The 12,044-nt window shown below is 42.5% G+C and overlaps 1 protein-coding gene across 2 annotated transcripts in view; it reads left to right on the top strand.

The window, feature by feature from the left end:
* LOC115100245 (dimethylaniline monooxygenase [N-oxide-forming] 2-like) overlaps positions 1–11,647 on the top strand; it is a 158,122-nt gene extending 146,475 nt beyond the window's left edge. For both annotated transcript variants that reach the window (XM_029618613.1, XM_029618612.1), the window contains exons 6-9: positions 2,426–2,625; positions 6,196–6,551; positions 9,218–9,290; positions 10,938–11,647. In XM_029618613.1, the coding sequence (XP_029474473.1) occupies positions 2,426–2,625; positions 6,196–6,551; positions 9,218–9,290; positions 10,938–11,280 (972 nt within the window). In that variant the 3' untranslated portion in view covers positions 11,281–11,647. The remainder of the gene's footprint in view (positions 1–2,425; positions 2,626–6,195; positions 6,552–9,217; positions 9,291–10,937) is intronic.
* The last annotated feature ends 397 nt before the right edge of the window (positions 11,648–12,044 follow it).

The following is a 12,044-nucleotide window of genomic DNA, read 5'->3' as shown; positions in this document are numbered from 1 at the left end:
ATTGAATAAGGATATTAATCTCCAGGTAGTAGCCGTCATTCCCGCAAGCAAGCCACCCCTTGCCTCTTCTCTTCATTCACATCCTCTAGACTTTATGGATCCACAGTGTTTATCCCACGCCCCTTTGAAATCCTTCACAGTTTTGGTCTTCACCACTTTCTCCGGAAGGGCATTCCAGGCATCCACCACCCTCTCCGTGAAGAAATACTTCCTGATATTGGTTCTGAGTCTTCCTCCCTGGAGTTTTAAATCGTGACCCCTAGTTCTGCTGATTTTTTTGCAACGGAAAAGGTTTGTCATTGTCTTTGGATCATTAAAACCTTTCAAGTATCTGAAAGTTTGAATCATATCACCCCTGCTCCTCCTTTCCTCCAGGGTGTACATATTTAGATTCTTCAATCTCTCCTCATAAGTCATTCTATGAAGACCTTCCACCTTTTTGGTCGCCCTTCTTTGGACCGCCTCCATCCTGTCTCTGTCCCTTCAGAGATACTGTCTCCAGAACTGAACACAGTACTCCAGGTGAGGCCTCACCAAGGACCTGTACAAGGGGATTATCACTTCCCTTTTCTTACTCAATATTCCTCTTGAATGTTTTCTTTAAATTCCATTCCCTTACAGTTCTTGCAATTATTATTCTCATTCAGTATTTGACCTTCAATGGATTGTAACACAGCAAAAGGCAAGGGTTGCATAAGTGCAGCATCCAGAACCAGGACTGTACTATTCCATGAATACTACTTTGTAGGTAATAGAGGCATTATTTGCAAAAATGTATTCAGAAGAAGAATTATGTCCTGGATTCCTTGATTCACAAGATATTAGTGGCTAAACAGCATTGATGCCTCTAGTCAGTTGCATCTTAGTCTCCAGTGAAGACCAACTCCAAGCCTGAATAGCCAGCTCCTTTACCTAATGATGCCTTATGGAAATGACATCAGGCCTTTTCCAGGGATTTCCTCTGGCTTCTCCCTGCCTAAGGCTTTATATCAATTTGATTGGTGCCCTTTGCCCTCATTTTGGGCCTTGGGGTTTTCTTGCCACTCAGGGTGGTTGTTTACACTTCTCTTGATGTTTTGGGGTCTTCATATCACTCTTTCAGTTATTTTGACCCTCTATCACTATCAGGGTTTTTCTGTCTCTTTTGGTGCTTTGTACCCCCTTCATGGTGCCTTTAGCTATTTATGCCACATTTAGTGCTGCTTTGCCCCTCTCATGTAGCCTTGGGGGGGTTTATGCCACTGTTGTTAGTGCCCTTTGCCCTATATTTGCAGCCATGGGGTATTCTGGTCAATCCTTATGCTGGTTTTCCCCATTTTGGGTTCTTTGGTTCTTCATGCCCCTTTTAGTGCATGAAGACTATGTTAATATAGTCTGGATAAACTGTCATGTCTTCACCCTTCTGATGATGCTTACTCACCAGTTTTATTAGAAAATCCCAATCTGAGATCCCAAAATAAGCTGCATTGCTTCCCTCATTTACTAGAATGGTAAACGAATGAATATAACAAACAAATATATTTTTTCATATGAACCAAAACAAACAAATGACTGTGACCTATAAAATGCATGAATGAACCAGAATTAATTTTCTTGACTCTCACATGCCTATAAAACAACTATAACTAAACAAGCAACAATGTCTAAATGTATTCAAATTATTTAGGTTTCCTCTTAAGTTCCAAAGGCAGCTCTTGACAATGACTCTTGTTGGAAAACTAGTGTGTCGGTGAAACGAATGGGAAAAATTCCCAGTTAACATGAGTGGAGGCCCTTGGCATGTTTGGAGATCTCACCCATGTCATAAATGACAGAGATCTGGAGCCTAACAAGCCCAAGAACTGGAGCAGGTTTTCTAGACACAACGTAAACCTCAAGGATGGAGGCTCTGCTGGTTCTATTGCAAGGGCTTCTTTTACAGTACAATAACCTTCTACTGAAGATGCACAGGAAAATGTGAAAACAAATCTAACAGACTTTGAATGATGACATTTGAAAATAATATCTTAGAGATAAGAGAGAATGAATATAAATAATATATATTTGGTTTATATTCTGCTTTTCAGGGACTTCACTCACAGTGGATTACATTCAGGTGCTGTAGGTATTTTCCTGTCCCCAGTGGGTTTACAATCTGAGGGCCTGATTTACTAAGCGTTTTTCCCGTAGACACACCCTGGGGAAAAAGCCTTAGTAAATCAGGCCCTTAGTTTATACCTGAGGCAATAGCAGGTAAAGTGACTTGCCCCGGGTCACAAGGAGCAGCAGCAGGATTTAAACCATGGATTTCCTGGTTCTCGGATAACTGCCCTAAGCACCACTGGACTACTCTTTCATAGGTGCGACATTAGGCACTGCAGGGATAAATGTTTCTCTTATGTAACAGGCAAAGTTACAAAGTTTTCAATCTTGAATTGTCTTCTAGGTGTTTCTCAGCACCAGGAGAGGAGTCTTGGTAATCAGTCGCATTTTTGGCTTTGGCTACCCTTGGGATGCAATATATATAAGCCGCATAAAAAGCTGGCTCAGAGATCTACTTCCTGCATCCATTGAAATGTGGATGGTTCACAGGGCAGTAAATAAATGGTTCGACCATGCAGCCTATGGCTTGGAAATTCAAAAAAGGTACATTTCTACAGTGCTTTTTACTTAGTATTTTCTCTGACTGAATTGTGTGGTTTTTTGGTACACTTATTGCAAATTAGGGCTTTTCAGGATATAAAAATATCCAGAACAGTGTACATTGTAACTGATGAATTTATCTGAAGGATGATGGATTTATGTTTCTTATGATAAAAATGTTTGAGAACTATTGAAGTCCATGTTCAAAGCCATTTAGCCACATAACTCAAGTTATCCATTAAATGACAACTTTTTAAATATTGGACCCCTTATCCTGGCCTAAATTAGCCTGCTAACTTATCCTATGTTCAGTTGTAAATGGTTAAGTTATCTGGCCTTGTGAAGTCAGATAACCTGCCACTTAATCGGATATCTTCAAAGATATCCAGTTAAATGGCACAGTTAAATTTTAAAAAATTATGACTTTGTGGCCTGCAGCCAGATTGTCCCCCTCTCTGAGATCTCATGCATGACTCTGCCGGGCCACACCCCCATAGCCCCCTCTCCGAGATCTCATGCATGACTCTGCTGGGCCACACCCCCATAGCCCCCCACTCCAAACCCCTCCGATTTAAAAGAAAATCAAAACAAAAAAACATAAAATCCTCTGGTCAGCACTCCCTGCCCCACCCTCTTCCTCTTTGTTTTTTAATTTAAATGTGTGGCTGTCTTTTGCTCCCTTCCCCACCTACAATGACTGTAAACCATGGCCTTCCCTACCCAGGACCATCCACCCCTCTTGGATCACAAACTTCCCAGCTTGGAAAATGAGAATGTGCATGTCTGAGTCAGAGCATGCAGGTTAGAGAGAGTATGTGTGTATGTGGGAGAGAGAAAGAGAGAATGCATGTGTGTGTATTCTGAGAGAGGGAGCAAGTGAGAGAGAGACAGCATGTGTATATGTGTGTGTGTAGCACAGAGAGAGAGAGAGAGAGAGAGAGGGAACATGTGGGAAAGAGAGAGAGTATGTGTGTATGTGGGAGAGAGAAAGACAGAATGCATGTGTGTATTCAGAGAGAGGGAGCATGTGAGAGACAGCATGTGTATATGTGTGTGTGTAGCACAGAGAGAGAGAGGGGGAGCATGTGAGAGAGACAGCATGTGTATATGTGTGTGTGTAGCAGAGAGAGAGAGCATGTGGGAAAGAGACAGCATGTGTATATGTGTGTGTGTAGCACAGAGAGAGAGAGAGAGAGAGAGAGGGAACATGTGGGAAAGAGAGAGAGTATGTGTGTATGTGGGAGAGAGAAAGACAGAATGCATGTGTGTTTTCTGAGAGAGGGAGCATGTGAGAGAGACACAGCATGTGTATATGTGTGTGTGTGTAGCAGAGAGAGAGAGAGAGCATGTGAGAGAGAGACAGCATGTGTATATGTGTGTGTGTAGCACAGAGAGACAGAGAGAGAGAGCGCATATGTATGTGTGTAAATAAGTGTGTGTATATATGCCTGGATTTAAGCATAGGAAACATAGGCAACTGTCTAGGATGCCAGATTATGAAGGCACCAAATATCCCGAACAGAGAGGAGCCTGTTTCTGCTTGCCTTAGGTAAACGTGCAGCAGAGCTTCAAAGGATTCTACCTGTGAGCACCAAAATCTTACATCCAGCCCGTGTGCATGTGTATGGGAGAAAGGAGAGTGGCCCCCTCTAACCAATGACAATCTTAGAGTGACTGAAAATCAAACGTTCCCAGGGATGAAGAGTGGGGGATTTTGTAAAATGCATTTTAGATTTAATTCTTAGGTGAAATTTGATGTGTTGTGGAAAAGTTTACCAATTTGTATATGAGTTTTTAATTATTGGATATTATTCTATTTGTCAGCTGTCTTAAAATATGTATTCTTCTTATAGTGGGGGTGGTAACTCATCACCGTGCCGCCATGGTTCTTGTCTTCTGCCCCTGGGGGGAGGGGGGCGGTGGAGGAGGAACATGGGTGTGAACCCCCCAAAAACACTCGTTATCACCGCACTGCGGTTCTTCCCTTCTGCCTACAGGGTGTGGGACCCCTGCAGACGTCACCCCAGCATTGCTGCACTTGACCTGTGTGAGAGGAGGGGGCTCTCAACATGAGATTGTGAGATGCCTTCCTGATGTGTGAGTTTCACGCATAATGCATGAGACTTGGCCTGACTGGAGGCCTGATGGGGGATGTGGGACGTGCTGGGTGAGCAGACAGCCTGGAAGGGTTCAGAATACTGGGATGTCTGTGTGCATTTCATCTAGGAAAAAGTCTACATTTTATACTCTCTCTACACTGTGGGTGGCCCTTGCAGACAAGATTCTGTTTGTCTTAAATAATGGGTATTTATTAGGGATTTCTTTATGGCTATTGCAATGAACTTATTACCATAAATTTGATGATTGTCCGATATTAAAAGAATTAGGTATTTAGCCATTATTACAAATAGGAAAAGATTTAGCTAGGCACAAGATCAAGATCAAGGAGAAACTAGCACATCAAATCAACTGGAACTTGCACTCAGGACATTTCGATATTCGTCCAGCTCCATCTTCTAACAGAGCCTGTGCTTGGCCCCTCTGCTGGCTGCGAAGGAATGATCTTAGCTGTGGAGGTATCTGGATCAGCAGAGCTCGGCATCAGCAGCCTAGCTCCTAGGGGTATGGCTGCAGTTCTTTGAGCATTGCAAGGTTCTACCCCAAGCCAGGGATGGAGGAGAAGAGGTGTCTGTCCAGGGAAGTTGTTTCACAGTCAGGCAGTCTCCTCCTTATAAAGGGCTTTATCTGCATTTCTTAGTTCATCAATGCAAGTCAACAATGTCAATTGTCCCAATCTTTTTTAAGACAGGCAGGCCAGGTAAACATTGAGCAGATGATAGCAGCAAACATCTTTTGCATTAGTTTCTCCATGCTGATAGGTGGATTAGTGCGGGTAGGCCATAAATTGCAGTCTCAGAGGTGCCGAGCTTGCTCTATTTTTGCAGGCTGAGGTAGCTGTACAGGGCTTCATTGTTCTGGTCCTTCAGTGCATAAAATAATCTTTCTTGTGCAGAGGAAAATGCAAAGGATCCCATGTAGCTTTGCTTCAGAGACTCCATCTTGTCAGTAGTCAGAAGGTTTTACTCGGCTTTGCTCCTACAGTATTCAAAGATCGTTTGATCTCCATTACCCATTGTAGGTTATGATAGAAAAGAATAAATCATATTGGTCCTGCAATGCTTTTTATTGGATCGACATATGTACATATTTGTTTGAGACCACATGGGTCCTTCTCCAAATGTAGTTGTGAGGTAACCGTAGCTGTGAGAGGAGAAATAATGGTATGAATCTCACTGCCCTTGAATATAGATTCATGACTGCAGTAATACTTACTGATCTGCCTAGCTACATCCTTCCATGCCGTGAGCGACCCATTCTTTCCAAGGCACCAAAGCAGAGTGAATTCCAGCTGTACTGCATAGCATCTGATAGAAAAACAGTTCCTATTTTATCTCTACCTTGTTTTCTTTCAGTTCCCACGCTTCATGTTTCAGCTCCTGCTGGTCCTGCTTCAAAAGTATAGTTGAGCAAATGTTGTTCTCTATTGGAAGTCTTTCTTTTCTTTCTGTCTAGTCTAGAATGGAAAGAGCCAATTGCCAACGAAGAGCTCCCTAGCCGCATAGCTTGTGGCACTGTTGTGATAAAAGCAGGCGTGAAAGAGTTCACAGAAACCTCAGCCATATTTGAAGATGGGACCATAGAGGAGAACATTGATGGCGTCATTTTTGCTACAGGATACAGTCTCTCTTTTCCATTCCTCGATGAGTCTGTCCTTAAAGTTGAAAACAATAGGATTTTTCTCTACAAAAACATGTTCCCTCCTTGCCTGGAGAAGCCAACGCTGGCTGCTATTGGCCTTGTCCAACCAGTAGGTTCCCTCGCGCCCATTTCAGAACTCCAGGCTCGATGGGCAACCAGAGTCTTTAAAGGTAAGTGAACAGGAACACGGGAAACCCAAACACCATTGGCTTTGAGTTGTTGGAATTATCTTAGTTAGGGGAGGGCAAGTTCCTAAAGCCATTGACATGGGTCATTATCGATGTGTCCGGGTAACAGGGCTGTCCGAAAATTGCCTACCCTGGCTAGAAGCATGCAGGGAGTTGCACAATGTGCACACGCTTTTAGCCGCATTAGGGAGAAGACGTTACCGGGGGCGTGCCAAGGTTGGGGAAGGAATATAATTCACATAGATTACGATTTCAGATCTACACACGGGGGTAGATTTTTTAAGTTATGCGCGGGTGTAGATTTGTTCGCACAACCTGGCGTGAACAAATCTACGCCCGATTTTATAACATGTGCGCGCTGCCGCATGCATTTTATAAAATCCAGGGTCAGCGCACCAGAGGAGTGCACAATTGTGTAACCTGCGCACGCTGAACTGAGCAGCCTGCCTCTGTTCCCTCCAAGGCCGCTCCGAAATCAGAGCGGCCTCGAAGGGAACTTTTTTTCTGACCCCCCCCCCACCTAACCTATTCCCCGGCCCGGGGGCTGGTTCGGAGGCCTCGGCCATGCCCCCGGAACGCCCCCGGGCCAGAGCCACGCCCAGGGCCCTGCCCCCGGAATGCCCCCAAATACCACGCCACCTCCGACACGCCCCCCAAGCAAAGCCCCGGGACTTACGTGCATCCCAGGCTTTATGCAACATAGGCGCAATGGCGCGCAAGTCCACTGCACACATAAATCCGGCTGGATTTACGCGTGCAGGGCTTTTAAAATCTGCCCCACTGCCTTTTCCATAGAAGAAAAAGCAGATGAAAATATCTGCGCATGCTTTCCATCTAAGGCACTTTTCGAAAGGAAAGTCCTTGCATGCTCTCCTTTTGGAAGCTGGTCCAAAAACTATGGGTAGAAAGTCATGCGGCAGTTTGTTCAATGTCTTGGATATCATGCTAAAGGTTTTTATTATTATTATTATTATGAATTGCATAGTCCTATACATTCAGAAACCATATGTATGGTGTTATATAATAACTTTTGCTTGAGTAAGCATCCTTATTTATTATGCTTGAAAGTAGACACTGTCTTTAACTTTATCTAAATCAATAGTAGCCTCTTTGATTTTATCTAAATCAATAATCTAAATCAATTTTATCTAAATTTTATCTAAATCGATTTTATCTAAATCAATAATCTAAATCAATTTTATCTAAATCAATAATCTAAATCAATAGTAGCCTCTTTGATCATATTTTATATAGCTTACTGTATTCATATCATCCAGTGTTAGTCCTGTAAATTCTCTCTCAGGTATTTCAGTTTATCTTTTGCCTTTTTTACTAGATTCACCTTATTTTATAGTATCCATTTTTAGTCCTGTACTTTATTCCCCCTGTATTTCAGTATATTTTACGTCTTGTATTTCAGTATATGTATATATATATTTATTTATTTATTTATTTATTTATTTATTTAACAGTTTTATATACCGAAGTTCTGGTAATCAAAGTTACTAATCACTTCGGTTTACATTACAACAATAGATTGACAGTATATAGAATAATGTCTTACAATGAACAAGGTAAATAGAACTTGGAAAAATAAATAATAATAAATTACAAAGGGCAAGGAGAGTAAATATATACAAAATAGTGGATTTCTTACGCCTTGTATCTCAGAATATTTTTGCCCCGTTTTCCAGTATTTCCCATGCCTTGTTACCCCTGTACCATCTAGCCGTTATTTATTAGTTATGCCACGTTTTGTCTGAATCCTCTTCCCCTGTGTATTTTAGTAGCCTTTTTCCCGTGTTACCTTCCTCTGGCTTCCTCGTTCATATTAGTTTCTCTTATTATTCCATTTTACCCCTCCTCACACCCCTTGTTCTTTGGTTCCTCTATCATTCCCTTTTTTCCCCCACCTATACCCCTCCCACCACACTCCCATACCCCATACCCACATCCACCCCTGCTGCAAATCCATGTTGAAAATCATTCCCGAAGCTGTGCTTCTGCACGCCTGCCCTACGTCTTTCTATTTTATTCACTGAATTCGATTCTGTCTTTAGTAAAATCTAAATTTTTAGTTTTGGAGCATCACTTTTGGTGTGTGTGAAGTTTTTACTGAGAGTCTGAGCCTTGATCCCCAGCCAGCCCTCCCATGGGAACAGCCGTGATCTGTGAACGTCTCTTGTGAACCGTTGTGATCTTTATTAGGAATGACGGGATGTAAAACGCACAACTCACTCAATAAATAAATGAATGGCTGATCCTGGCGCTGCCACCATTTTTTTCCCTACTCTGCGGCTTCTGAATGTGGCCCCTTGTCTAATACAGGGAGTGATCTGTAAAAGGGGGGTTACAGCATTAAATGTACATAGAATCTCCTATGTCTCTGCTTCTCATCACTTCTCCCCTGTTCCCACCCTAACCCCAAGGCCTGTTCGCTTCAAAACTCAAACCTTGATGTGCTTTTCTACCCCTCCATCACAAGAGATGAGAACCCCAAGGTCTCTGTGTGTTTCCTTTTTGTAAAATGAGTTCTTTCAGTCTACAGGACTGACCCTTACAGGGAAAGATCCTTAAAGTCCATTTAGTGGGTACAGAATAATGAACGCTATCCATGATTTATTTAACCTCTGATGTTGTTGTTTTAGGGTTGAATCAGTTACCTTCGATGGGTGAACAGCTGGAAGAAATAAACAAGGTGACAGAACTATTAATAAAAAGGTATAACAGAATTCAGACACATTTATTGTAAATAAACTACAGGCAGCAGGTTTCTAATTTTCTAGCTAAATTTGTAGCCTCTTAGCTGCTGCCTCTTGCTGCTCACTATGAATCTTTGAATACTTGCCTATTTCAACCTTGTTTCCCCAACTGTAGAAAGATTTTGCCTGTGCTCCCAGATGGGCCTTGCCACCTCCATAAAAGGCTCTATGTACTGTAATACTTATCCTTCCCAAAAACAGATTAAAACATAATTTTTATCAAGAATGGCAAGTTCCAGCTGAAGTAAGGGATTTTGTCCTTCAGATCATGATGTGACAAACTTGACCAAATAGCTAATTCCAAACTGCGGTGAACGTGGGAATGAACACTTATGTTTTGTAATTATGTTTTTGGTGGAGGTTGCATGCTTCTTAGTGCAAGCTTTTGGAGCCCCTGATCCTAGTGTACTCTATGCATTTTTGGGCAGTGGCACCAGGCCGTGTCCCTGTTATGCAACAGGGGCAAAGTCAGGTCAACGCCATTTTAGAAAATGGCGTTGACTGGGCCCAGAGCTAGGGAGTGCTGTCATCCCCCTGTACCCTAACGAGTCTTCAGAAAAGTGTGTGGGGGTGTTAGGGTGCCCCCCTCCAGACCACCAGGGTCTTTTTTTTCTAGTGAGTTTGTCTTATTTAGAGCAGGGGGAAGGGGGAGGGGTTTTGCTTGGGGTTAGTTTTAAGGCCAAGGGGAAGAAAATACATCATTGCATGGTCTGTACATTTTTTTCTTTTTACTTTCTTATTGGGGGGGCTGCCTCAGCAGGTGGCTCTGGGGTGTGGGGTAGGGTTTACACACACCCCCAGGGTCATTTCTGAATAGGGAGGGTGCAGTTTTTTGAACGTCAGTCTCTTTAGCAGGCCTCCTGGAGCCCTCGGTATGCATGTTAGATTACTCATATTCCCAGCAACAAATAACGACACCTCCCTAAAATGCAATACTTTCAAAGCTGGCCACCTTATTTTATTTGTATGGAATTGATTATTCATGAGCTGCTTTGCATGCATCAGGCAATGTTATGCATGCAAAGCAGCTCATTTCAATAGGGGGAGGCAATCTTTGAAGATATTGTGGAATATCTTGCGATATGGCAATACCATGCATTAAATGCCATTTAACGTGCAACATTGCCTTATCTCAGCTTAGTAAATGCACCTTTTAGATTGTGAGCTCTCTGGGGAGAGGGAAACATCTACAGTATCCGAATGCAATCTGCTCTGAAGTGCCTGAAAGGTGGAATATAAATTAAATAAATAAACCGGCACAAACCTTTTCTGCCCTATACTGGGAACTTCATAGCCCCAGGTCTTCCCAAACCTGCAAATTGACCTCATGCACACTCCTTGTGGATATCCCAGGAGAGGCTTGGGAAGCTCTGACACAGCCCATTCAGTGGAAAAACCAAGCGCATTGTACAGCAGCGACTGCCGAATTTCCTCGCTGAAAGCTGCTTTATGGAACCTTCAACTTAGGACGCTCGGCTTTGCAGGCTGGAGATCAAAACAGAAAGCTAGTACTGAAGTCTATGTGTGTTCTTCCTAGCATTTCTTTCTTATTTTAGTAGAAGAAACCTGGTGACATCTTTTGGCTTTCATTTACTCTCTTGTCAAGGTTTGGGAGGAACCGAGCCTGCTCATTATTGGTCAATAACATTGCATACCTGGACGAGATTGCCTCTGAGATCGGTGCCAAACCCAGCATTCCAAGGCTCTTCCTTGCCGACCCAAAGCTGGCGCTGCACGTGCTGTTTGGCCCATGTCTACCAAGCCAGTACCGCCTGACTGGACCAGGGAAGTGGGATGGAGCCAGGCGTACCATCCTGACCACCTGGGACCGCATTTTCAAGCCCACAAGAACCCGGGTCGTAAACAATGCTCCCCAGCACTCAATATCCATGCTTCTTGGGTTTCTATGCTTTGCAATTTTGTTTGCTGGTGTACTTATAATTAATTAAAGTGGGAATAGTGAAGGCCTAGAGTTTACCAAATACTTAGTATTAGTTTTTAATTTAGCTGTAATGAAATCTCAAACTGATGCAAGTCAGGTTTGGTTCTTCAGGATATCTGGCAGAGATGTTCCCGAGATTTATTTGCATACTTTGGTAGAGTGCATCAGTGTGAAGTTAATGAATATTTATTATTATGGATCCTATTTCTGAAAACCAAACCTGTTTATGGCATGAGAGGACAGGAGTTTGAGACCCTTGAGTTAAATACCAGAGTGAGCACTCCCGTGAAACTACACACACCCCAGAAGCAGAGGCAGGAGGTGTAACTATGTATTCATATTTTATTGGTTATATTTCTCTCTTCTCCCCAAAAGATTCTACATATGGTTACAAAATTATTAAAAGAATAAAGTTTTTAAATATCTTCTGGTAATTTAAAAGTCTGTTATATACATCTATGTGATTTGTTTCCAAAATACGGTCTGATTCGATGAGCCCCAAATCACGTTATGAAAGGAAGGCTAGGCTAGTATCACTTCCTAAACCTCGGTAATTATTCCTGTATGTATGCTAAAAGCCTTATTCAGAGTTAGTTGCTTACATATTGTGCTTGTCACTGCTGTTCCTGGAAATTGATAATATAGTGAGATACTTTATGTCATGGACAGAATTTCTCCAGCCTGCATCACACATACAGTAAATGTGAATTATTTTTACATAAGAGGTCTGCCTCTTGCACTTAAACACTATGTTTGTTTGTTTTTTTGAAG

Source organism: Rhinatrema bivittatum, chromosome 10, assembly GCF_901001135.1.
Source record: "Rhinatrema bivittatum chromosome 10, aRhiBiv1.1, whole genome shotgun sequence".
In the NCBI taxonomy this organism is placed as follows: domain Eukaryota; kingdom Metazoa; phylum Chordata; class Amphibia; order Gymnophiona; family Rhinatrematidae; genus Rhinatrema; species Rhinatrema bivittatum.
This window is presented reverse-complemented; position numbering and strand designations above follow the sequence as displayed.